The sequence below is a fragment of the Accipiter gentilis genome, chromosome 29, assembly GCF_929443795.1.
Source record: "Accipiter gentilis chromosome 29, bAccGen1.1, whole genome shotgun sequence".
NCBI lineage: Eukaryota > Metazoa > Chordata > Aves > Accipitriformes > Accipitridae > Astur > Astur gentilis.
In genome coordinates, this window is record NC_064908.1 from 18,321,220 (window position 1) to 18,347,571 (window position 26,352).

Genomic DNA, 26,352 nt, shown 5'->3' on the forward strand with positions numbered 1-26,352 from the left:
GGTGAGAAAATGAGCGAAAGAAACCTGCCGCTTTATAACATTATATATGTGTGTTTCAGATCTAAGCTGTACATGGCTGACCTTGAATCGGGATTGCATTACCTGCTTAGGGTAGAGCTTGCTACGCACAAGACACTTGAGGGAGCTGAGCTGAAGACCTTCAAGGATTTTGTTACCGTCTCTGCCAAGGTATACACTTCTAGTCTTTGATTATTTGTAAGAATAAAGTGACTCTAACATAAAATTTATTATGTGACATAAGTCTCTCAAAATGTCTTTCAGAATGTTTAAGTATATGCTTCCTCAGTAGCTTAAAAAATAGTTTTGTGGGTTTCTTTATATGTTATTTTTGAGTTACTGTATGTCGTTCTGACATACTTAGAGGGTTGAAATGCATTTAATTTAATCTCAGAGGGCTAGAAATTAAATAAAGCTTAAGTAGTCTGCAACATATTGAACAAACACTGTGAATATAGTCCATTTATCAGATTTTCAGGATAAGTAGCTATTGTAACTGAGTGGGATTAAAGAACCCTTTGTTTTGCCTTCTTGACTTTTGGATTTCTCTAGTGCATGCTTGACAAATGGTGTTATGTTTATAGATATTGGTAACTTCTGTCTAATATTTGAATATAATTGAGGTATTGAATTTAACTGAATATTTCAAAATAATGGTAGTATTGAATATAATTGAGTATTTAAAAAATAAAGATGCTTACATACTACATTTGAGTGAAGGGACTATATATGTAATACAATGTGATATGACTTGAAAAAAAATTGAAATAATTAACTTCATAATGTCAGCCTACTGAAATGACCAATATCTCTTTGTATTTACTTATTGAGCAGCTAATACTTTGTTTTATTTTAAAGAAAGTGAATCAGTATCTGTTTAAGGGAATAATAAGGCCTATATGAACTATTTCCAAATATCTGGATTTATCTGAAAATCAGACAGACAGTTTCTTGCCCCCCCACGGCCATCAGAGGTCAGAAATCTCTAGCTGGCCTCATTTCTTTAAGAAAGTGTGGTGGTAATCTTGCCATCATATTATCCCTAAAACATCCTCTGTTCTTCCTGATGGCTCCTGGCCAGCTGATGTCATTTGCTTCCCTGGCTATTAGCGCATAAATGGGGAATGCTCTCTTTTAGTTGCATGCTCATCTCCAGACTGCCATTGTACAAGTGGGGACTGCTGTCCTTTATTCGCATTCTCTTGTTGTGTAACACTTTCATGATTCTCAGGTGTTTCGGTTAGGAAATTTTTTTATACTATCCTCCTGTGTAACAGCATTGATGGTGATAAATCTTAAGTCACAGAGGTCTCTGGTTCCTTACCTGGGGGATTTTCATTGTTGCAGAATTAGGTTTTTTGGCTATCAGTGCAAAGTCCATTGTTTTTTGAATCCTTGATGAGACTGTTACCTACCTGAGATACTATTGTCATTTAGAAAGTAATGGGTGATATTCTGGGGCTCCTACAGGAATAGATGTAATTATAGTATGCAGTCAGTAGTTCAGAGGTGTGCTGGTTTTTTAGACTGTTTAAGACTTGTCTTTGAACCCAAACAATGCACATGGCCCCTTGTTAGACACAATACAGACAATTAGCAAAAGGCAGTTCCTGCCCATTAGATTTGCATGGTATCAAGTGAGTCGTCTATGAATTAGAGATATTATCGATAGTTGGACAATGGCTGCAGAATGACTGGCATATGTATAGCATGTTCTGTCATAAAGTGCTTTCTGTATTTAATGTAGCAGATACAGGGACTTTATTTCCCCATCTGTTGAAATACTGCTCCTTCTGGAAGGGTACTTAGAGGATGGTATGCATACCCTACTTAATTCTATAGTAATTACAACCATCACTAAAGTAAGATTCCATTTCTAGTGTAAAATAATGGCATTACCTCTGATTTACGGTTCCTCACACTCATCTGCCAGACTGACTTCTTTAAGTTGCAAGTTAAGGAAGTCACTATTTCCAGATCACTTTGGCAATCACTGTTACACATATGAAAAGGAAAATGCTCTTCTAGATAACCAATATCATCTACATTTACAGAAATCTGAACAAATATTTTATAAGAACTCATTTTTGTGATTATCTTCTAAGAGTGAGAAGGATTTCATCCTCTCTGATTCACTTAGGTCTTATGCTCCGTTCTGAGCTATACACTGAGCTGAATTACCTTAATGCAAAGTTCTACATAATCTGTCAAAAGTTGTTCTGTAGCGTTTCTGCCTGCTGTTGGGTAGCTTCATTCTACTGGTTAATATTTTGTGCATGCAACTTGTTAAATTTTGTAAGCAAAAATCAGTGTGAGATGGCTTTTTATTGAAAGCAGAACAAGTAATTAATTTGCTCATAACAAAAGAAAATCTGAAGCATTTTAAAGACAGGTAAAACGCCTTTAGGTAAAGATAAAAGTGTCTTGCTGCTAATGAGATTTGTGCTTTAAAATGTGGTAAAATATGGGTATTTTCTTCTTTCTTTTTTTTTTTTTTTTTTTCCCACAGCTTTTTCCTGGCCGACAGCCTGTGGTAAAGTTGTTAGAGACCTTGCAAGAGTGGCTGGTGAGCCTTCCATTAGACAAAATCCCTTATGATGCTATCCTAGATCTGGTCAACAACAAAATGCGGGTAAGCTGTTGCTAGTTTCCAGCATAAAATACAGCATTAGTAAAGGATAAGATTCTATATAAATCTAAGACATCACTTACTGATGGTCCCTCAGTCATAATGGAGTTATAAGAAGGTTAAAATGAAAATAAAGTGAAATCATTACCAGAAAAAAAAATCCACATGAAGGAATTGAAATGAGAGAATTGAAATACACAATCCTGTCTCAGTTTTATAATGAGCAAGCGATCGCTAACATATACATGTTCCCTAATGTCAGCTTCAAATGATGCAAGGTTCCCAGCGGATATTTTTGAGTTGCCTTTGCTTGCTGTGCCTGCTGTCAGCAGGATTCTCTTAAAGGTCAGAGTTTAAGTGATGGGAAATTTACCCACTGAATTGCATATTATTCCCAAAGAGTTTCCCCAAACACTCTTTAATTTCCCGGCACAATAAAGGCCTTGCTAGGAATCCCATCTCACTTTGGTAATGCAAAGCCCAGTCACAGGGCTATATTTGTACAGAAGTTAATATGAGTCTTTCTTCCTGTGAAATGGGATTGCTATCTGAAATATGGAAACCTCCTGTGTGTTTTAGGAAGCAGAGAGAGAAGTCTGAGAAACTAAAATTTTGCACTGGATTTTAGGCGTAATGAATAAGTAGTGGTTTTGTTTTAAGGAATAATGATGAATTCTATATCTTAGCCTGTTAAGACTTTATCACTGTAAGTTATGTAAACCTTGCTGAGTAATATGGAATTTTTAATGTGCCCAGGGAAACTGTAGCTCTGTCAGAGTTTACAGTAATATTTGTGTGTGTGTTGTGTTCACACTGTGTTTAAAAAAAACTTTACAAGTTAAGCTACTTAAAGTATTCTGTCAGACTAATTAGACATTTGTGATGTGCGTTTTAGTAGGTTTGACACCAGTGACTGTACCTTGTATATCATGTAATATGTTTGCCAGTGATGAGTTTTACAATGGTGCATCAGAGTATCTCAGACTTAAGGATTGTTATAAGTTTAAAATTTGTTTGCCTTAAGCATGAACTCATTAGCAGAAGTGCAGAGAGAGTCATTTACTATTCTTTATCCTTGGATCACCTCAATTTCAAGGTAGAATCAGCTGTGCCTGCTGTTATGTTCAGTAGTGAAGTCCCGGAGATGTGTATATCTTAAATACTACTTTTTTTTTTCCCCCTCCCCGCTCAGATTTCTGGGATATTTCTCACTAAGAAAGTTCAGTGGGTCGGATGTCAGGGCAGCAGACCAGAGCTGAGAGGTTATACCTGTTCCCTTTGGAAGCTGTTTCATACCCTAACTGTTCAAGCTGCACTGCGACCAAAAGCTTTGATAAATACAGGTAAGCAGCAGTTATGCGAGACACTTGAAGGATGAGACAAATATGTACAGTAGTTCTGCTACACAGTAGAATAAGTAATGGATTAGAACAAATATTTTTTTTTTTGCGTGTAAATACTCAACTAACAACACATTGGTGGAGGACATTGGCTTTCAAGGCTTAGCTTTCAGGTTTGCACCAGCAGAGGTCAGAGCATAGCTTTACTGCAGTGGGAAGGCTTTGAAAGAAAGCGTGTCAGTTTGTCCTTGCTTAGAAATGTGGTAAATAAAGTATGTGGCCCTAAAGATGTGAGCAATAAAGCAGAAAAAGGAGAGAATTTCAAACAAAGACATTTTGAACTACCTGAAAAGGGATGAACATTGTTCAGGTTACCTAAGGTTACACTGCTAATTTAATTTGAGAAGAATGAGATTTAACCATGCAGTTTAGTAGCTATAAAAGATGTACAACCATTAGCCAATCCTTCTGTAATATTATTTCTTAAATACTGAATGCTGTGACTGTTTGGGGTTGTTTTTCAGCTGAATGTACCTAGTGTCCATTAATCTGTGCAGTGATATACTACTTTGCAAGCACTCTGTAAAATTGCTGATTTTTAGACTTGCAGCATCTTGTGAAGCAGAGTGTTAATATTCTGGTGATGATTCCCATTTAAGAAACGTGGTGGATATATAATCTATTTTCCTCACACAATGGAAATAGAATTACTAATGGTAAAATATTGGCCCTCATATGTTTTTATTCTTGCCAGGACAGTGCTTTGTTTGGTTATACTTCTATTTAGTTTTCATTTAAAGCCTTTTTAATGTCTCTTCGAAGGAATATAAGAATGCTATTGGACTGTTACTCGATCATAAAACTCAGAAATATGCAATTTGTCAGTTGCTGATTGTATGTTTTTTAAAAAAATAATTTTATTATTTCGAAGTACGGATACATGCGTTTGTCCAGCATTACTTGCAATCACAGTGAAAATCTCTCAATTCTAAATATGGAATCTCCTGCAGAATAGGGGGTTTTTTGGAGTAGCTAATCATCCTGTTGTTGATTTTTTTGTTTCTCTCTTCATTTTGTCTTGTTTTGTTTGTTATTCATGGGACAGTAGGTTGAATCCCTTTAATTTAGTACTGTGCTCTGCCTGGTGAGTTTGGGTTTTTTTGTACTGGATGATAAATTAGCTGTTCAACAGGATCATGGATAAGTTAGATTTCCCCTTTTGTCCCAATTGCCAAAAGGTGTTCTAATTAAATGTAAAAATGTTCTTAATATTTAACTATACAAAATTGCGTCTTAAATTGCTCCCATGTTTCAAGAGTGAGGTCCAGTTAGTCTGAAGTTAAAAATACATTGTAGAACCTGAAAACTCTTTGGCACACTTAACCATCGATTTAAATCGGGACAGATATGTGATGATCACTTCTTATGGCGAAAGAATTGGGTCAGTCTGAGACTGTCGGATTATGTCTTGGGAGGTTTTCCTCTCCTTATTGCTTGTTTAAATCCCATCTACTAAAAAGCATGATGTACTCCCTAATCCTTCCCACCACAGGTAGGGTTTTATGGTTCTTGTCCATTTTAAAGATTAGGGTTACCCTGAATTGCAGTAGTTTGGGAGGAAAGAGAAAAGGAGGATTACACGATGATACATGGCAGATGTTAATAGAAGATTCATCTCTGGGCTGATAAAAGAAAAACAAACAAAATGAGCCATTTTGCAATTGTTTGTTTTCTTTTTAAAGCAGCTGTATTTTTCTTGATAGTTTCCTCTGCTTGCAGAGTCTGGCAGTCAGTGTGAACTTGCTATGGCTTTCTTGATATAATGTTTGTATTGGTTTATATTTGACACGTTTTATTGTTGAACGGTGTAATTTGAGCCTGCAATGGGATCAGCATAAGGGAATCCAAAGGAACTCTGAACAGAACTGCTCGCATCCGAGGATGTATAAAATCATTATAGAAATCTAGTCCTGAGCACGCTTAATTATATGAAATGTGTTTTTAGGTAATAGGATCTATTGGCATGAATAAGACAGGCTTGTGGATTTTATAAAAAAATTATCTGGATTCTTTTTAATCTGTTGCTGAATTTGAAAGACCTCACCACAAAATGAATTTTCAAGAGCATAACATTACACAGGAGAGCAGATATAATTAAATTTGTGTATGAATCTCTGTTCCTCCATAAAGAGATTATTTGCTAGTAGTTACTTTTGTTGTATTTGTTGTTGTTTTTTTCTAAATATATATTTTAGTATACAGGGTAAAACTGTTTTGCCTGAAATTCATTTCAACTTTCCAAAATTATTTTTCAGCCTTTCTTTTAATACGGTAATTTAATCTGCTTTAATCTCATAGCTTTTATTTATACATGCCTATTCAATCACAGATATTGAATGTCTGAGTAGAGATTGTTTGCTTTTTATGATTTCTTTTTGGCTTTAAAGACTTTTTTGTGGCCGTGTTTAAGAATGTAGTGTTGTTGTTCTAAATAAAGGTGTTTATGACAGTCTAAATGCATTTCTTATACATAACAGATAAGTACTCTGATAGTTTTGAATAGGTTTTGTTGAGGATTTTTTTTTTTCCAAAAACCAACACATGTACGGAGGGCATATGTGCTACCAAACTGTTTGTTACTCACTATGGAATAGGACTGTGAACAAAGCACCGTAACCCTTTACTACAGAACCTACAAAACCTGCATTGTAAATTACTCTTGATAGAGGTGTTCAACTGCAGGCATTGGTAATTTGATCAATCTGCATCATAAAATGTTTCGTTTGACAAGTGTGTGTTCGTGATAATGTATAGTACATTTGTAAATACATTTTGGCATAATTTACAAGGTCAATTAAGCATGAATCAGAAAATCTGGGAGACTGAAATGAAACCATTAGGATTTCAACAAATTATATCAGGTTTTCAAGCCACTTATAGATGTAGGGACTACCTGCTGTCACAATAAAGGCCCAGGGCAAAGTTCTCAATCTCTAAAGACCTTAGCTTCCTTCTCAATAAAATAATAATTCTTTTGCATTATCTTTAGTGTACAAGTGTGAATGTTATAGAAAGAATAATGTGTTTTGTATTTATTTTAGGAGGAATTCCTGAGTTACTCTCGAAAGTTCAAAAGTCGCTAAGTAGCTGTTATGTGTGTGCATTCAGTGCCTGCCAAAAAAGCTGTGGAATTAATAACTGTAATGAGATTCTGGTATTCTGTAATACCTCAGAGTTACGGAGTAACAAACAGATATCACAGGCACCTTGTGAAATACTTACCAGAGGGGTTTTGACCCTTGGTTTTTCAGTAGCAAGGTCACCATAACTTTAGTGCCTGAGCATAAATGTAATGGTGAATACATAACATAAATATTCATTTAGTTATTGGGCAAGTTATTGGAGAAAGGCTCTACTTCCAGAAGAATTGTGGGAAGTATAGACAGCGTGGACTTCGCACATGTTAACAATTTCAAAACGTACTCTGATAATGGGCTTCTGAAAAAGTTTTAACGTCCGATTTTCGTTTAGCTAAGTTTGTTCCACCTCTCAACTTGTAAGATATTCTTTGAAAGGAGAAATTTCAGTGTAAAGAACACTTGACCTTTAACTCTTATTTTAATGTGTTGTTCAGGGTAACTTTGAACACAATTGCGTAGACTAAATGTGTTAGTATGTACTGGTATAAATAGCTACTTTGCATTTTTAATAACACTAGGGCTCACCTAGCATTTTTTGAACCTTAGTGTGTTTGAAAGAATCCCCTTGTAGTTGTGTCTGATATCCCAGATAACCTTTCAAAACAGTATGTTTTGAAACATACTGTTTGAGAACAGTTTAAACTCTACATTATTTATTGCCAAATAATTTGGTTTCTAAATGTCTCACCTCAACCACTTAGTGACAATATCTTATGTGTATTTTGTGGGGAAGGGGTATTTCTTCTAAGAACTGTGTGAAGCTTTTAATCCCTCTAATATCTTTGTGACTTACTGAGGTATAGGTTCTGTATGATGGCACATGTGTTATGGATATCTTTAAATTACAAAAGTGGCTAGTTTCTTATCTCTAAAGTGGAGGTATAAATTTGCATGGGACAGGAAGGTAGCAACATTTCCTTTCCTTTTCCCACAGTTCACTTTTATGTACATTAAAGTGCTGATGTTTGTCCAGATGATGCTGAATGCATCTATCGTCTGTCTTCCTAGGTCTTGAAGACAATCCCCAAATAGTACTTCAGATCATGCGGAGATACATTCACCACTTTTTTGGATGCAAGGCTTGTGCTCAGCATTTTGAAGAAATGGCTAAAGAGTCCATGGATTCCGTTAAAACCTTAGACAAGGCTGTTCTCTGGCTCTGGGAGAAACACAATGTAGTGAATAACAGGCTCGCAGGTATGGAAGACCTTGCTTAGGAAAACCCACCAGAGGTAGCTGTGTCTGAAAGCCAAGGCTGTGGCATTTAATACAATGTGGTTTGTATTTGAACAAAGGGATGTGCAAATGAGGCTCTGTAACGAGAGTTTAGAAGCAACAGTTAACAGTTGTTCCAGCTTGACTTTCCTTTATTAAATACTGACTTCAAAAGACTAACTCCACATTTACATTGGTGTACAAGAAAGGGTACTTGTGTATAGAGCAAAACCTAGAGCATCCCAATCAACTATAACTCTTAAGACCAACATGCTAAACTTTGCATGAGTGAGAAATATATACTTGAGATATGCTATCCTCCAGTAACATAGTTATCTCTTATCATATATAATGAAAAAACATCATTCTCAAAGATACTGTTTCTTCTGAGATTTTACCTGTTGCTTGATGAGAGGATATTTCTGGAGTACAAATCAAGCCTTTTCAAAAAGGAGCATTCAGTTCAGCTACTTACCAGTGGCTAAAAAATAATTAAATTTCTTTCTGTAACAGTTTAAATAGGTGTTATAACCTGTCTTCGTTTTGTTCTGGAGAGATGCTGTATAGAAAATGATGATCATTGAAGAGGAGACTTTCTCAGGATAAAAGAGCCTAAACTATTAGCAGATCAGCAACTGAATAAAATAAAATTACTCTATGAAGAAAATCTGTTCCCCTGCTAGATTGCTATGTTTTCAGTTAGACTAAAAGTACCATTAAGATACTGGTTGTATTTAATCCGTTCTGTTATGGGAATATCAAGTAACTAAAGCACTAAAGAAAATTGGTTTCTCTTTACACTTAATCCCTGTCTGCTGTTATGGATCTGTGTAATGTAGCGTTAGTTACAATTTAAATATGCTATATTGTGTTTATATTATGGTTATGCTGAATTCCCAAGATTTATGAAGTATTAAATACTCTTGTGAGCATAAACAGTTTGTCTCCTTTCTCCAAGGAGAAAAGTAAATGATGAGGTATTAAATAAAAACATCCCCTAATGTTTGTTACTATTGCCAGGTTGAATACAGAAGAAAAGTCATCATGTTAACTTGAAGTTGCTAAGTAGTGGAGCAATACACTTATTTAGAACATTAAGTTATTGGAAAACTCGCATGGATATTGATTTAGATGATGCAACAGCTGGCTAAAATACCCTTTTAGTAAGAAGTATAAACGTACTGGAATAACTAATAATATTAAATTATGCTTTTTAAGTTTACTAAAATTTCTCTTTGGGACAGTGACTTATTTTAATTCCTAAAAGCTGCATCTGTATTTCTGGTAATATATATAGCTTTCAGTGAGAAATGATGTTTGACTGGTCAATGAAAACACCTTGGCACAGCCTTCAAGTGCAGGTCATGAGGTTGTTGTATATGGCTCTGCCCTATTTAATTCTTTCCTGTTGCTTTAGAATGTGCAGAATTTATAGCGTTCTTCTTTTTGGCAGGAAAACATGAAGTACAGCAAGTGTTCCGTTTGTAATCTTATCATAAGACGTTTTGTTTCTACTTTCTCTACTGAAACAATTTGATTACTGAGTAATCCTTATTTAAAGATATCTGAAATGCAGACTTGCTCTCATACTTGCAGATATCAAAGAGACAAATATTTTAAGCCTTCTCTGAATCCCTAAACAATATTTTGCTCAAAATCATGTGGAAGTTTCCTGCCTTTAAAAATTATAAAAATAACAATAAAATAAGAATCTATATTTATTTCTAAAATATTTTAAGTGTTAGTGTACTAATAACAATCAGATAAATAAATCAGCTTTTTTACCAGGTACAGGTTTTTGTTCTAAAAATTATCTCCATCCACATTTTAAAAATATTTTTTTTAGAACAAAGTGCAACACTAGCTACAGTGTTCAGCTCTGCCATCAAGACAGAAAGGTGGCCAGAGCTATGAGCAACTAAAATGTTAAAATTGGATCTAGTTCAAGACAGCATTATATGTTTAAATGCTAAAAAGCAAGCTGAAAAATACATCTTAATTATGATAATAGTTTTTAAAGTACTGAAAATAGTTTGCTACAGTAACAATGCAAGCTATGAAAAAGCAAGCTTAGGGTAGAATGGTTCACAATATAGAAACATAAAAATATCTGCAAGTTTTTGGCCTTGAAAATGTTTGCTGCAAACCAAGCTTCAGGATTAAAGAGTATTGAGTGCAAAAGAGCAGTTTGTTTTGAACCATAATTCAAGTTAACCCCTGAAAGGCCCAGATGGTGGTGTTTTCATGCCTTCTAAAAGCATAGCAATTGTAGTATCTTGTATTAGAATTTGAATGCTACAGCTTTTACTGAGAGAAAAGGAAAATATTTACTATTTAGTGTTTGTGTTTTGAAAGAGGAAGCAACACTTTGGAACATAATTGATGCATCCGTAAGGAAACCTATGAATTTCCAATTTTTTTCATGATTGTTTTCAGTTTAATACAAACGTTAATGGGCTGTGCTTTTTTTGCCAGCCTCAGTATTTATGAGTGGAAAATATTCTCTGTGGTTTCCAGTGAAATGTCTGATGGTCCAGCTTCCCTAGTTCATTCAATTCTGATAGTTTTACGTTTTTTCTCCTCCCAATTAGGTGATTTGACTGAAGATCCAAAATTTCCCAAAGTTCAGTGGCCAACTCCAGACATTTGTCCTGCATGTCATGAAGAAATTAAAGGATTACACAGCTGGAATGAAGCCCAAGTTCTACAATTCATGAAGTGCCACTATAACACTGAAAATATTCTATATAAATACACTGAAAGCCAGACTGACTCCAGCGAAACTGAACAGGGAGATACAAGGGAGTTGAAAGACAAAAGCCTACTGAAGAAACCAAGTGGAAACAGAGAAAATAAGATCCAGGATAAAGAAAACATACTCGATTCAGAATCTAAGGTGTTAGATAAGCTAATAGCAAACCATGGACCTGTCAAAGATAGTGGTAAAAGTGCAATTGGATCAGCTAACCTTAAAGAGACGAAGCAGGCCGTGTCTTTCTTAGGGATTGGATTTTCAAACATAGACATGAGTCTGTGTGTCATACTGTATGTAGCATCATCCTTATTTTTAATGATAATGTATTTTTTTTTCCGAATGAGATCTAAACGGTGGAGAGTGAAGTATTATCGTTCATCTGTATAGAAGTTTAAATCGGAAACAAAGTTTTCATTGTACGTGGCTGTTCAGTACCAGATACAGCTTTAATATTTATGATCAGGGATTTTATATACAGTATTCCATGTTTCAAAACCCTTTCTCCCCAAGTCATTTCACAAGTGTTATAGCTTAATATATGGAGCTCGCTGTAAGAACCCTAATCTTTAACTGAGGCACACAGTGCTATCATAAAATGTCCACTGAAGGAAGCATTGCATTTTTCAGTTAAGATTTTTCCATGACTTACCACCTACATCCTTTACTCATTTTCAGAGTAAACATTGCATTATGCAATCAACTGTGCCTGGTTTTAGAAGGAAATTGGATATTGTTTTGTGTACTTCAAGTCAGGTGTTTTTTTTAATTTATCCAGAGCTGATTTTGCCTACCAGAGTACTGAACAGTTATGCTGTTACCTTGGCTGCTTCATTTGGAGAAGCAAGAATTCTGATTTTTTTTTTTATTTTTTTTTTTCAGGAAACAAGAGTTCTATTCTGATTAAATCCATTCTAAACCTATGTGACTTTCTGAAATATTATTTACACTGCATATTTAAAGTAGAAAGCATTACACGTTCAAATAAGTCTTCCATTCTCGTGTGCGTTCCAGCCAAGGATGTGTGTGTTTCTGCTAGGGTGAGAGTTTTGGGGCAGTTTGTATCTCAGTAAACAGCCTGATTCCACTTGCTAATGCTGTGATCCATTTTAATTGAGTTTAGATGTAAGCAGGGACAGCCTTGGACCCAGTGCATTGCTTGCTCCTCTATTGGATGTGTTAACGGAGCGTTAGATAACTCGCCTCGCTCATTTATGAACCAGAAAAGTAGCTGAGTAATTATTGTGTTATCCAGATGGAAGCCAATTCTGATGAACTCTAATAAAGGGAAACAGTGTTTTCAGTGAAGGACAGTGAGATTTGCATCAGCATGCCAGAACAAATTTACAGATCTGGAAATACTAAGTTTCTTATGATGTTGAATAACTCCATTACAATTTAGTAGTTTTCTCCTTGTAAGGTGGGGTAAACACTTCACCTGGTATTTCCAATTCTGAGTTCACAGAGAGTATCACCTGCTAGCTGTAAAGTTGTCTGTACAGTACTTAAAAGAACAGCCCATTTCTCTTGCCCTTCTGCTGGAGTGCTCTTCTGTTTGGGTCAAGAAGGGTTTAACTAATGGTTAACTCTGAGAGCTGCTCCATTCAGGGATGTGGCAGTGATTGGGAATATGGCAGTTGCCTTTACAGGTCTGTCTGGTTGCCTGGGGTCCTGGCTGGCAGCAATTAGAAGAAACCATGAAAACAATTATAAAATTACCATGTGGAATAGGAGTTCCTTTCTGATCCTAACTGTGGGGGATAATTCACGTCCTGGATAGTGAAGTTTATAATCCTATCCAATGTAATTGAGCATGTTCTAGTTATCCATTACCTAATCTTTAGTTAATCCTAATAGGTTTTGGCCTCAATGTTTTCTTGTGGCAGTGAGTTCTACAGATTAATTATGTTATATAAAAAGGCTTTTCCTTTCAATTCTACATTTGCAACTTTTAATTTAATTGAATGTTTGCTAGCTCTTCTGCTACATGAGAAGAAATAAATAGTCCCTGGCCAATTCATTGTATTTACACTGTTAATGTGTCGTCCTCCTATTTCCATCATAAGCTCTAGGATAAAAAGTTTTAAAGCCTAGCAACAAGAATGGTCTAAAAGCACAAAAACTCAACAGGGATATTTTTTTGTAATCAGATCTTGTTTGTTCACAAAACTGAACGTTTCTGACACGAGCTTCTACAGCTTCCAATTGGAATAGCAAAATTGGGCTTCAAAGATTTATTGTCCCTTGTTCCTTAAGTTTATCAGAATAACATACACAAAGTAATAACCTTCTGTGGTTATTGTAAACGTGTCAGAGGAAAAAAAAAATCTCCATTCACATGGCACTGTTGGTGTGACATACAGAAAGAGGCGCATTTTCAGGCTTTCTTAAACCATCTTCACTGTTCATTGTATGCACCCGATGGCTCTTGCTCCAACGTGAGAAACTTGACTCCACGCTCTCTCGGCGAAGCTGGGTGCCAGCTCCTGCCTTCTGCCATATGCTGCCTCCGCGGAGCTGAGAGCTGCTGGGAGCACCTGTGGGCAGCTGCTTCTGCCTATGGTCTAACCTGAAAAATTTTCTCTAATTTTGACATTAAGTCTGTGATGTTAAGTCAGTCTGTGCTTTTTAAGGACCCTCACTGTTCAGGAGTTCTGGCTCGAGGAGCCATCGTGGGTCTCCCTCTTCTTTAGGAATTTATAAAAGTCCCTATAATTACCTTTATAGCACCTGGGCTTGAATATTAAAACAACTCGTGAGTAACTAGAAAGATGGTGAACCAGTGGCGGAAGGTTGTCCAGGCTGGCTCATTGGTGCCACTTGCTTTGTGCTGGAATCCAGTGAGAGGTCCCAGGAAGAGTCTTGTTAAGAAGAAAGCCCAGAGTTTACAAATTTAGTTTTGAAAATTGGAAATACAAGTGACCTAATCTGGGGAGACCTTGATATCAGCTGAGAAGCAAGGACATTTAGCTTCTCAAAAAAACCCACCCAAACACCAAAAAAACCCAGAACCGCAGCATAGCAAGTATCGGATCTGAAAAGTTTGGCCAGTTTCTGTGGGACTATTGAATTTCCTGCTGTCAGTATTGTTGCAAATTTTGAAGTTGAAAATTGGTCATTACTGCTGTTGTTTAGAACTCTACCAAATATATAGATCTGAGTTTGTTAGCGTTGACTCATTCTGCTTATTTTCATCTGCATATGGAAACGAAAGGCTTTGAAGGTTTGTAGGGATGATTTTGCCATTAAAACAGCAGCAAATGTGGTTTTGGAATAAGGGGGTTTTTTGCTACACACCATTAACTTTCATGTTGCTGTGACCCTGCTGGAAACATGACAAAACCAAACGATACTCAAACCTCCTGTGTTCTTTTATTTTTCTTAACAGTGTAAAAGCATGAAATTAGGATGTTGATTACCCGTGTTGGTGCTCTAACTCTGTTGCCAGTTAACTGGCCAAGGCTTTCACTTTAACTGCTGGTAGTGACCTCACCTGGAAAAGTTTTCTTGACTTTGAATTCAGTTGTGTAAATCTTGGTTTACTTGTTCTTATTTTCTGTCTTTGTAATGACAAATTACATCCTTTTATGTACTCTGACTGTAAAGTTGTATTATGTCTGCTGGTGAATGTGTGATATTGTTTTGCCATGGTGCATTATCAGTGGGTGAGTTACAAGAAAGTGTTTCCTTTTCAAAACTGCCTCAAACCACCACCTCCTCAGTCCTGGAGGTTTTCTTTGTGTATTGTGTTGTACCACAGAAGTTTCTTCAATGCCACTTTCATTTGTGGACTAGCGGCAGTCATTTCTGAGAAGGATTTCTTGGCCCTTTGTAATTCATGGAGGCTTCTTTGCTCTTTGGATGTTTTTAAAGAGGAAATATTAAACCTGCCTAGAAAATAAAAGGAGTACTGTGGAATGTGCCAGAAGAGAAAGGAAGCTGCAAGTGCTAAAGAAAGCTAATGAAGTTATTCCTGAAAACTCTTGATTTTTAATTTCCAGCAGTGTATCCATCCTGCTGTTCCTGCTCAGAACTGGATGGGAACTACCATCTTAGCAAGAGGTCCAAGGTGTATTGTCTAGGTCTGTGCATTGCATATGAGGTGTTAAAAATAGTGAATGTACCATTTCAGTAATTTAAATGTTTTATTTATTTTAATTCAATAACTTGACATTTCAAGTCTATTATGTTTTGGTTGGTTTGGTTTTTTTACTCAGTCTCATACCTCTCTAGGAAGGAAAAGTGACTGTTTTGTACTAAATTGTAAACTAATATGCTTGTTTAAAATAAATTGCAAACATTTGGGCAAAGTGGTGCATTTTGGCTTTTTACCTGTATTTTCAAGTTCTTTTTAGCTAAACTGTATTGCAAGGCTATCTTGCATACATGTCCGTTTCAGACCACATTGGTCACTTTATGTAGGTACTTAATTTTGAAAAGTACCAGGAACAGGTAAACTTTTACTCCATTTCTTTCACTGTTATCCCATAACTTTATAAAATGTTAGTGAGTGTTTGCAGGAGTGATGGAAAAATTGTCAGTTTCTGACCAATTATTTGCACATTATCTCTCTATATACACACATACACAAATCTTCCTTTCTCTTAAACCTGACCATCTCTTCTTTGGCGAGATGGTGCTAACCTCCACTGGGGGCTTCTGAATCTTTCTGCAGCTTCTGCTGGCGACCGCAGTGCCACTGAGGTGGGACGGTTGACTTGCTAAAAATGTTGATTATCTATCTGCAGAAGTCCTACAAGATATTTTTAGAAATCAATAAGATTTCTAAACCTGTAAAATAAGGTTCTTTGAAATTTAGCACTGCAACTCGCTTCTCCAGACAAACGTGCGTTTCCTTGCCGGCCTGTGACCTTGCCTGGAAAACAGTGATGTTCTCCCAGGAACCTGATGTATGGGCTCATCGCCTAAAGGTCTTGAGGGCAAATGCAGACATTGTCCCTGCTGGGGCAGAAGTAGATGTGACCTGTCCTTCCCACCCAAAGTGAATACACCTGCTGCCTTGTTTTAAACAGGTGCAGGGTCTGAAGCCTGCTACAGCCTGAGCAGGAGGGCACAAGAACGGGCAGAGATCATCCAAAGCTGCTGAGATGGTGCCACCTTGCAAGCGACCCATGGGACTGAAAACATGAGGCTGTGCAGGGCTGGCACGTGCCGTCGACGGTCCTGAGCGGGACATCGGCCGCTGTCCTCCACCCTGCAGAGCCACAGCTGCCACGACCCTGCCCCATGCCACATGTACTGGGGAACAGCCACACACACACTTTTTCTTAAACTGCTTCTTTAAAGGATCAGACTAAAAATCCACTTATAAAACTGAGCTTAAAAGAGACCATGTGGGTCATCGCCTGCCTCCTCCCCCCAAGAGCTGTTCAGGGCCCTGGGGAGGGTCGAGGTGCCCCAGCGCAGCCAATGCTCACCGTGGTACCTGGCATTACTGCAGCACGGTACTGGTGATGCTCCACCAGTGCTCTACCTGTACCCCAGCTGTACTCCAGCCTGGCGTTTCTAGGTACCTTATTTGGGGACCCCAGATCCTGGTCCCCCAAATGTCTCCCTGCATTCTTTTCCAATCGTACGGGTCTGAGCTGTCCCCCAGGCTGGGACCTGTCCCCTGGCCAGATGAACCATCAGAGGGGACAATCCTGACCCAGCCATTGGCTCCTGCAGCCCCGTGCTGTGCAGGACCCGGAGGAAGAGAGCAGGCAGGAAGGCAGCCTGGCACCCAAGGGTGCTCAGCAGCAGTGCGGGGCCAATGCGGGTGCGTCACCAGGTCGGGGCCCTGGGGGGCTTGGCGCTGGGCCCGCTCCCCGGCTGCCCCCACAGGCGGGCGAAAGTCCCTATGCTGCTGTCCGGCAGGAACATATGTGTGTTTGGAGGCTCCCGCCCCTAAGCTGCTTTTATTAATTTGTAATCCCCCGCGAGCAGGAGGTAAAGGGATTCGGGGGATTAACGGGCTCACAGTAACAACCACAATTATCAGCTCCGGCTGCCTGGGACAAGCGTTGAACACACACGCACGGGGCTGTCCACCCCGGCGCACAGACATGCACAAGCACGCAGACACGTGCCCACACCCCAACACCTCCGCGCACGCAGACGCACAAGCACCCACGGAACGGAGCACAAGCACGCAGGTACGGACACAGGCACAGCCACCTGCGTGCACGCCCGCACACACGGAAACCCGCACACCCCGACGTGCGCACCCGCAGGGTTACACTGGCTGGAACACGCTCCCTCTTGCACGTACAAGCGCGGGCGCACGCAAAGAGCATACAAACGAGCGCACGCCCGTGCACGCGCACCCGCTACACACGCGGCCCCGCGTGTGCGCACCCTTGCACCCCTGTGTGCCCACGCGTGCTCCCGCACACCCACACGAGCGTGCAAACGCACACACGCGCGCGCACACGTCCGTGTCCGCCCGGTCCTCAATTAGCGCCATTAACCTCGCAGGACGCCGATTGCCATGGGTCAGACGTGAGTCTTCACCCTTTACCTCTCCGCGCTCATTAACTAATTAGTGGAGGGGGAAGAGCCCCCTCCCCCCTCCCGCTCCGCTCCCCACGGGCGGTGTCGGGGGAGACCCTGATCACGGGGGGGGGGGGGTGACAAACGAAATCCGGGCGTGGGGGCGGGTGGGGACCGGCCGGTCCCGAGGGAATTCTCCCCCCGACGGCGAATCCCTCGACCCCCGGCCGTGCCGCCGTCGGGGGTTCTGCGGGGACCCCGGGGCCGCCCCGCACCCGAGAAGCGGCGGCTGCAGCCTGAGCCCACGCGGCGGCCCCGGCCACGCGTGGGACGTGGCGAGGGAGGACACGAGGGTGGGCAGAGCCCCCTCCCCTCCCGCTTTTGTGATGCTAAAGACCCCCGCGGTGAACCGCGGCCCAGCTGCGGCCCGGCCCGACGGTGCGGTGCCGCCCCCGGCCCGCCCCCCCCGCTCCGCCCCGGGAGGCGGCCAGTCCCCGCACCGCTCCCTGCGCTCCCCTCCGCGCCTCTCCGCCACTCCTCCGCAGTCACCCGCGCACCTCGGACAGCGGCTCGTCCCGGCGCGTCCGCGGAGGCCGCGATGTTGCTGGAACGGGTCCGAGCCGGTTCGGAGAAAGCAGCGGAGCTCTGCCCCTTCCCGCGGAGCCCAGGTGAGGGGTGGGAGAGCAAAATTCCGCGTCTCCCCGCGGAAGCAAAGGAGGCGGCTTTAGGAGCCCCGGCCGGAGCGGGGAGGCCAGCGGGAGCCGGCCCGGCCGTGTCCCAGCCCGTCCCGGTTCCGCGCTCCCCGGGGCGCCGTCGGGGCAGGCTGCAGGGGAGGGCGGGCGGCCCGACGGCAGCGGGGGGGGGGGTCCGTCCCGGTCCACGCTCCCTCTCGTTCTCTCCTGCCTCGTCCCCGACACGGGAGACCGCCCCGCTGCCCCCCGGCCGGCCGCTCCAGGCGTCCCTTTGGGTCCCGTCCCGTCTGGACCGGGACTCCCCGACCGCTCCGGGGGGAAACGCGGCGGCTGCCCCGGGGTCGTCGTCGTCGTCCCCGGCCCCAGCCCCGGCGGGAGCTCTGTCCCGCACCGCGGAGCGGCGGCTCCTGCCGCGGGGTCCGGCCGCTCCCCGCGCAGCGAGGGCAGGGACGAAACGGGGAGTTTCTGCCCTGCCGGTTCCCCCCCACCTCCGACGGCGGGCAGCCCGCCCGGCTTTTCCCCCTTTAAAAACACTCCCCTTATTTCCTCTCCTAAATGTTTTTTGGTTTTGGTTGGTTGTTTTTTGGGGTTTTTTTCCCCCTCTCCGGTTTAACGAACGGAGCCAGCGCTGTCGGGGCGGGGAGAACCGGGCCGCGCTCCCCTGGCGTGTCCGGGGCGCCGGGGGGTCTCACCGGGGGGTAGCAGAGCCGGGTCCGGGGCAGCGGGTCCCGTCCCGGTGCGGGACCGTCCCGGTTCTCGCCAGCATCGACCGCGGCCGACGGGGACTTGAAAACAAAACAACGAAGAACCGAGACGGGGGCCCCGCCGGGAGCGGGACCGACCCCGCGGACCGGGCAGCCCGGCAGCCCCCCCCGCCGTCGGGCCGGTGCCCCCGGTCCCACCCCGGGCTCGGCGCCCGGTTTGTCTTTTTCCGTGGCTCTCCGCGGTGCCGACATCGCAGCCGCGGTAGTTGCGCGTTTGACCCGGCGATCGGGAGATGCTTTTGCTATCGGGGGGAGGAGACGACACGGCCGAAAGCGAAGCCCCGGTAGAAAGAACGAGGCGAAAACGCCGGTTGCCCGGAGGACGAGACGCTCGTTTACGGCCCCGCCGTCCGTCCCCGGCCGGGCTCCGTCGGGGCCCGGGGAGGTAGCGAGAAGGGAGCAGCGGGGCTCACCGGGGCTTACCGTGGCGGAGGGCCGGGGCAGGACCAGGACCGGGACCGGGACCGGGACCGGGACGGGAGGGGGGGGTTCGTGCCGCCGGAGGGGTCGAGCCGCGCGGTGCTTTGCCCGGGCCGGGGGCAAATCCCGGGGTTTGCGGCTCACAACGAGCTCGGGGCAACGGCTGGTGTTGCCCCCCCCCCCCCTGCCCCCCCCCCCCCGCACCCCGGTGCAGTCCCCCCGCCCGGCCCCGGAGAGGGCGGGGGGATTTAATACAACGCGCCGCGATGCCCTGCCCGGCGCTTCAGACCGGCACCGGCGGGGACGGCCGGCAGCTAAAAATAACCCGCTTTAGAGAATTAAACCCCCGGCGCCGGGGGGGGGGGTGGTGGTGGTGGTGGTGGCAGCGGGCGGGGGGGGGGGGGGGGGGGGCAACTCCTCCGTGGTTTGGGGGGGCTGGGAAGGGCCGGCGGGGGGGAGCGCGGAGGTTCCGCACCCCGGCCCGGCCTCGGCAGCAACGGAACGGGGGGCGCTTGCGGCGGCGGGGGCCGGGGGGCTGGGGCGGGGGGGGCGGCGGAGGCTGCGCCGGCGACCCGCGGAAGATGGGCCAGTGCCCGCGGCCCGTCTGAGGGAGCGGAGCTGCCGCGGCCCGCGGAGTCGTCATGCAGCGTAAGAGCAGCGGGCCGGGACCGGGCCGGGCCGGGCCGTGTTACCGTGGCCGGGCCGGGCCGTGTTATGGTGCCCGGTGCCGGTGCCGGAGCCCAGTCCTCCCCGGGCAGCCCGGGGCTGGGGCCGCTGCCTTTAGCGCTGCCGTTATTGAAGTTATTTCTTTGGACGCTGTTGAGGAGACGATTAATACCTGTAACGATATCATCTCCGTCTCTACCCCTACGCACAACGATACATCTCTACGTATCTATATATAGTTATCTTTACGTATACATACTCTTATGTCTGCTTCTATCTGTATCTATACAGCCGTGTCTATATATCTCTCCGTCTGTATCTACACCGATATATCTGTATTTATGTACCTCTGTATCCACATTTTTACCTACCTATCTATATCTATACCTATCTACTGATATCTATATATTTATGTCTATGTATCTGTACGTTTTCGTTCTCTACTGTATCTGTTTATTTTTATATCTCTATTTCTCTCTGTCTGTATCCTTATATCATCTCTTACTATATCATTTCTGTCGGTATCTGCAGGGCGACGGGACAAGCCTGCCATATTTTCATTCCCAGTGCAATTCTCGTAATTTTTGGCGGTTTCTTTCCCCACCCCGCCCGGCCTACCCCGCCGTTATTTGCAGGTGAATTTTGGAAGTGTAGGAAACGGAAAAAGAGCCGGGAATAATTGCGTTGCAACTTTGCCGGCGGCTCGGTCCGGGGGTTAATTCCGTTCCCATCGCTTCCCTTCTCGTTTTCCTCGGTGTCCGCGGCTCTTCTCCCTGTGTGCGCGGCCCGGGGGTTCGCTGCCCTCCGCGGGGAGAGGCTCACACGGCGCCGAGCCAACGAATTTGAACGAATACTCATTTTTTTGGGTGCCGTTTCCCGGGCCACCCCCGGGTCCGCCGTCGGGCGGCAGCAACCCCGGAGGCGGCGATCCGGTCCGGTCTCGGGAGGCAGCGGGGCCGTCGGGGCGGCGGCTGACGGGGGGCTGCCTCCCCGCAGAGATCCCGCTGTGCGCCGGCTGCAACCAGCACATCGTGGACAGGTTCATCCTCAAGGTCCTGGACCGGCACTGGCACAGCAAGTGCCTGAAATGCTCCGACTGCCAGACGCAGCTGGCCGAGAAGTGCTTCAGCCGCGGGGACGGCGTCTACTGCAAAGAGGACTTCTTCAAGTGCGTGGGGACGGGACGGGACGGGACGGGACGGGGCCGGGGAGAAGCCGCGACGGGGGGGACGTGTGTGTGTGTGTGGGGGTGTGTGGGGGGTGTCAGCACGGCGAGCAGCGGCGCGGATGGTCACGCGTGGGGATCAGCACCGCGGACAGCGGCGGGGGCGGGCGGGTTCGGCACCGCGGACAAGCGGCGGGTTCAGCACCGCGGACAGCGGCGGGTTCAGCACCGCGGACAGCGGCGGGCCGGGCCGGGGAGCGACACCCGGACCCCCCTCCCCGTCCCGTCCCGTCCCGTGTCCGTCCGTCCGTCCGTCCCCCCCCCCCCCGCCGCGCTCAGCGGCCGCCGCTTGTCCCCCCCCGCTCAGGCGCTTCGGGACGAAGTGTGCCGCCTGCCAGCAGGGCATCCCCCCGACCCAGGTGGTGCGCCGGGCCCAGGACTTCGTTTACCACCTGCACTGCTTCGCCTGCATCGTCTGCAAACGGCAGCTGGCCACCGGCGACGAGTTCTACCTCATGGAGGACAGCAGGCTGGTCTGCAAGGCAGACTACGAGACGGCCAAGCAGAGAGGTACCTCTTGCCCCGTCCCTCCCACCGCCCCCCCGAGGGCAGGAGGGAGGCGGCCCGGGACCCTCCTGCCCCCCCCCACCCACCCCGGGACACGCTCATGCGGGTGCCGGGAGCATCTGTCCTCGGGGGGTGGCTGGAGGGAGGACGGGGTTCCCACGTCCCCGGGGCTACTCCGTGGTGACTTCGCCTCTAACTCGCACCGTGTCGGCAGAGGCTGAGTCCACGGCCAAAAGGCCCCGCACCACCATCACGGCCAAGCAGCTGGAGACCCTCAAAAACGCTTACAACAACTCGCCCAAACCGGCGCGGCACGTCCGGGAGCAGCTTTCCTCGGAGACGGGGCTGGACATGCGGGTGGTGCAGGTGAGAAGGGGCGACCCTCACCCCACACACCCCCCCCACCGGGTCTGCCCGGGCCGTGGGGTGGGAGGCGGCGGGGAAGGAGCCGTCCCGGCAGAGAGGGAGCTCCCCGGCTTGCCCTGCTTGCAGGTCTGGTTCCAGAACCGCAGGGCCAAGGAGAAAAGGCTGAAGAAGGACGCGGGGAGGCAGCGGTGGGGTCAGTACTTCAGGAACATGAAACGATCCCGGGGGACCTCCAAGTCCGACAAGGACAGCATCCAGGAGGAGGGACCCGACAGCGATGCCGAGGTCTCCTTCACAGGTCGGTTCCCCCGTTCCCAGCCGGGGCTTTGCCGGGTGCGGTCTGTGCCCCCCCCCCTTGCCCCCCCTTCCCCGCAAAGCTGCTGTCCGTGTCTAGGCTGCTTACACCCCCTCGGTGCTACCGTATTCATTTTCAGCCATAATATAATGAGCGAAAACAAGTGCCCAAGGAGGGAGAGATGCAGAGCTGAGGGATTTACCGCGGTGCGGCCCCGGCTGCCCGGTTCTGGCAGAGCTGCAGGGCGGGGGGAGCCGGAGCCGCGGCAGCGAGGGGCAGCCGAGGCTGAGGAACTGGAGGGGAAACTCTGCTTGTGCTCCGACGGGGCTGGGCCAGGTCCAAAAATGTGCCGGGAGAGCAGGGAGAGCTCCCCGGCAGGCGCTGTGGATGTTAGAGCCGCTGCTTATCTGCAGCCTTTTCAAAGGACTCTTGGAAATACAAAAAAAAACCCCAAACCAGAGAGTCCAGAATCACTGAATGTTTCTGTGGGAAAAGTATGTAGAATTTTTTTTCCCGTCCTCTTTAGGGATGGTTTTATTTGTGTAGTTCCTAGTCAGGACTCCATTCCCAGTTCTGTGGGAGTTGTTGCCTCTCCCCTGTGCTGTAACAGGGCGATCGCTGCATGTTCGGAGGTTTCTGCATCAGAGGGTCCCATTTTTGGAGCAGAGATTTCTGTTGATAAACCCAGGGATCTTGCCCTGTGTAGCCCCATCCCGCACTCTCCGGACGCAGGGCACCCACTGCAGGAGCAGGATAGGGCCCTGTGCTGAGTGCGGGGGGCGGTGGTACCTGCAGGGCTGCGTGGGGGCACATTCTGCACGGCCCCAACTCCAGCCCAGAGCTGCCCCAGGGCCAAGTGGTCTGTGCCGACGTTAGCTGGTCTGTGCCCAAAAGCGCATGTGCATGTATTGTTTTTAAGAATACAGGAGAGAAGCTGAAATGCAAAATTGTGTGTACATATTTACACAGACATACGTCTATAATGTGTGTATGTGTATACACACACAGCTTTGCGTCTCAGCTTCTCTCCCGTGTTCCTAAAAGCTATTTGATTTTCAAGTCTGTTTATACACACTGTGCATCAGCATCATTAAATATGAATATACTATAAATAATAACTAAAAAATGTTGAACAATTGTTGATAACTCGATGCCACAAACAGGTTTGTATCCTAGGCAACAGCGCAGCTCTCACTGTCCATAAAGCCCCTAACAAATGAAAACAATTTTTGCCGGTAACTTAAAAAATATTGCTCATTTTTCAGAACTGTTTTTAAATCATACAAATACATTTCATTAGCCTGTTCCTGAGCAGACAAATAGTGCTGAGTTTTGGTATCTTTTTTTCTGATCAATGGAGAGGTATTCGTGCATCAGTGAGTGTTCAGGTAGCTCCTAAAAATGATATCAAAATTTAAGATAAACCTCAAAGCCAAATAGAAATGCAGAACAAAAGGTGGAAAGACATTGAACTCCCATTCCCTTTTAAAGGACTATTTTAAAATCACAGTCTTAGATTTTAATATGCACTTTTCATGCATAATTTTAAAATCCAAAATATATTAGATGTTTGTACTCAGAAAAAAAAATAAAATCCTGTGGCCGTCGATGAAGATCCATCAACAAGAACGGGAATAGTAAGGAATTACAAGTGGCAAATGCGTGGCTGCTCCGCTCCCATCCATCTAATCTATTTATACCCAGAGCTTGCAGAGGTTCCCGTGTGACCACTGCCAGCTGTGCAGCCGCCGCCAGCCATGACCATTGCTCTCCCAGTAAAACCAGTCCGCTTCCCTTTCAGATGAGCCCTCTATGTCTGAAATGAGCCATTCCAATGGGATTTACAGCAATCTCAATGAAGCGTCCCCTGCTCTGGGGAGACAGGCTGGGACCAACGGGAGCTTTGCTCTGGATCACAGCGGCATCCCAGCTCAGGACCAGTACCACGACCTGCGATCCAACAGCCCCTACGGGATACCCCAGTCACCAGCTTCCTTGCAAGCACTGCCAGGCCACCAGCCTTTAATCTCCAGCTTGGTTTACCCAGACAACAGCTTGGGCATCATGGGACAAAGCGGACAAGGGGTGCCCCAGTCCATGAGGGTCCTGGCCGGGAACGGACCCAGCTCCGACCTCTCTACTGGCAGCAGCGGGGGATACCCGGATTTCCCTGCCAGCCCAGCCTCTTGGCTGGATGAAGTTGACCACGCTCAATTTTGATACAGGGTCCGCCACCGTGCAGTGGAAAGGGAAAGGACTCGGTGCTGTTAAACGTCATCTACTTTTGGAAATGACGGAGGGACAAACTGTGACTGCCGAGCGGGGCAGGAAAGCGTGATGACATGGAGGGAGTGGACGTGCTTTCTTTCGGAGGGCGACCCAGCGGCCGGTTAGCAGAGGACGGTGGGCAAAGGCAGTCGCACCGCAGCGATTAGCATACGGAGCGTCCAAACGAAACTGATTATTGTGTCTTTACTAAACACCAAGACTTGTGCTTTACAAATTTGATATAAGGTATTTTGCTTTCTGTTGTCAGTGCATTCTCCAAAGCAAGGACTTGCTTCATCACCCATCCACACCGAAACCTTTTTAAGAGAAAATAAAGTCCTCATCCACGGTAAAAGGTGTGACAATGTCTATATTTCTATAGGAGAAATGTTAATAGTGAATCACTTCAGAAACCCATGGTAGAAAACTTCTCTGTTTTTCCAGCAGATTTTTTTAAAAAGTGCACCGATGCGGTATGTTTTGTTTTATTTTGAATTTACATTAACTTTTCTAAAATGAAATGCTCTTTAATATGCCAATCATTTATCAACAACCCTTCTCCTTTGTAAAATGAAAATCATATGTTAATTCTGCCTCTCATCTTTTTAATTTGTAGATTGCTAGTTTTATTCTTCCATATAAGCATTAAACCGTGAATAGATGTATTTATTACCAAATAACTACACTTTTATCACGAGGTCAAGAGGTGATTTTTCTTGACCCAGGAACACTAGTGGCTCTGGGTTGTGAATCTTACGCTTTTCTTTCAAATTCCTTTGCAACAGTTTTACTGCAAAATGTCCCAGAAATCACCCTGATGTCTTGTTGCCAAATACCTTGCGGGGGGATAGGGTTGTCTCTCAGCAGGGGAGTTCAGCTGGTTTAGTTCAAGCCATTCTCCAGGCACCGCTGGGAGCGTGTCGGAGTGAGCACATGCTTTCCTGGTGACATTTCTCTGTTCCAGGCATTTGTGTATTTCCACAGATATAGTGCGAGCTGATTGTGAGGAAAGGCAAGACAATATGTATATTGTTCTCTGTAAAAATTACTGAATTAACTGTAGATTATGTGAATGTCCAGTGTCTTTTATTTATATTCTCGCTCTCTCTCTGATGATCAAATACTTCAAGATTACAAATAAATTTGTCAGCTAAACTTTAAATAGTCTTCTGCTAAATTCACATCATAAGCATCAATAGAGGTAAATACAATACCTGAAACTAGAAGGAAAAGCCCCCAAAACTCGATGCCATGTCTCAACAGAGTGTTGAAATACACTCTCCTCTTTAAATAAAGGAGCAAACCCACTGAAGCAAAAATGCTTTGGTAAGCAGAAATTAAAAAATGGCAGTTTTGGAGGCTGGCGATCTCTGGGAGATCCGAACAGTAGTGCTCTATGCATGCACAGGCTTTGATCGTGGTCAAGCTCTTTTTGACAGGTCACGGTTATTTTTCAGCATTCCTTGCAAAGGTGTAAGCAGAAATCTGTGCTGATAAAGCACG

General features: G+C 45.2%; 2 protein-coding genes across 5 annotated transcripts in view; both read left to right on the plus strand.

Moving 5' to 3' along the window:
* QSOX2 (quiescin sulfhydryl oxidase 2) overlaps positions 1–15,452 on the plus strand; it is a 29,187-nt gene extending 13,735 nt beyond the window's left edge. Inside the window, exons 8-12 of the mRNA XM_049832377.1 lie at positions 60–189; positions 2,528–2,650; positions 3,840–3,990; positions 8,196–8,384; positions 10,994–15,452. Of these exons, the coding sequence (XP_049688334.1) occupies positions 60–189; positions 2,528–2,650; positions 3,840–3,990; positions 8,196–8,384; positions 10,994–11,544 (1,144 nt within the window). The 3' untranslated portion in view covers positions 11,545–15,452. The remainder of the gene's footprint in view (positions 1–59; positions 190–2,527; positions 2,651–3,839; positions 3,991–8,195; positions 8,385–10,993) is intronic.
* Positions 15,453–17,991: 2,539 nt separating this feature from the next.
* LHX3 (LIM homeobox 3) lies at positions 17,992–25,994 on the plus strand. 4 transcript variants are annotated; one of them, XM_049832381.1, is made up of 6 exons: positions 17,992–18,314; positions 21,185–21,356; positions 21,721–21,923; positions 22,135–22,286; positions 22,413–22,584; positions 24,383–25,994. In XM_049832381.1, exons 1-6 carry the CDS (start codon positions 18,245–18,247, stop codon positions 24,799–24,801), a joined length of 1,188 nt encoding a protein of 395 aa, XP_049688338.1. In that variant the 5' UTR covers positions 17,992–18,244; the 3' UTR covers positions 24,802–25,994. The 4 variants fall into 4 exon arrangements, with proteins under 4 accessions (XP_049688338.1, XP_049688335.1, XP_049688336.1 ...); XM_049832378.1 differs by lacking the exon at positions 17,992–18,314 and adding an exon at positions 18,981–19,487 and having other exon boundaries at positions 21,755–21,923; XM_049832379.1 differs by lacking the exon at positions 17,992–18,314 and adding an exon at positions 18,981–19,487 and having other exon boundaries at positions 21,773–21,923.
* The last annotated feature ends 358 nt before the right edge of the window (positions 25,995–26,352 follow it).

Excerpts from the sequence above, each read along its gene's own strand:
- LHX3 (XM_049832378.1), top strand. The coding sequence starts at position 19,336 with ATGCTTTTGCTATCGGGGGGAGGAGACGACACGGCCGAAAGCGAAGCC. Across the intron at positions 21,357-21,754 it reads TGCAAAGAGGACTTCTTCAA|GGCATCCCCCCGACCCAGGT; the intron begins GTGCGTGGGGAC and ends GCCTGCCAGCAG. Across the intron at positions 22,287-22,412 it reads TGGACATGCGGGTGGTGCAG|GTCTGGTTCCAGAACCGCAG; the intron begins GTGAGAAGGGGC and ends CCCTGCTTGCAG.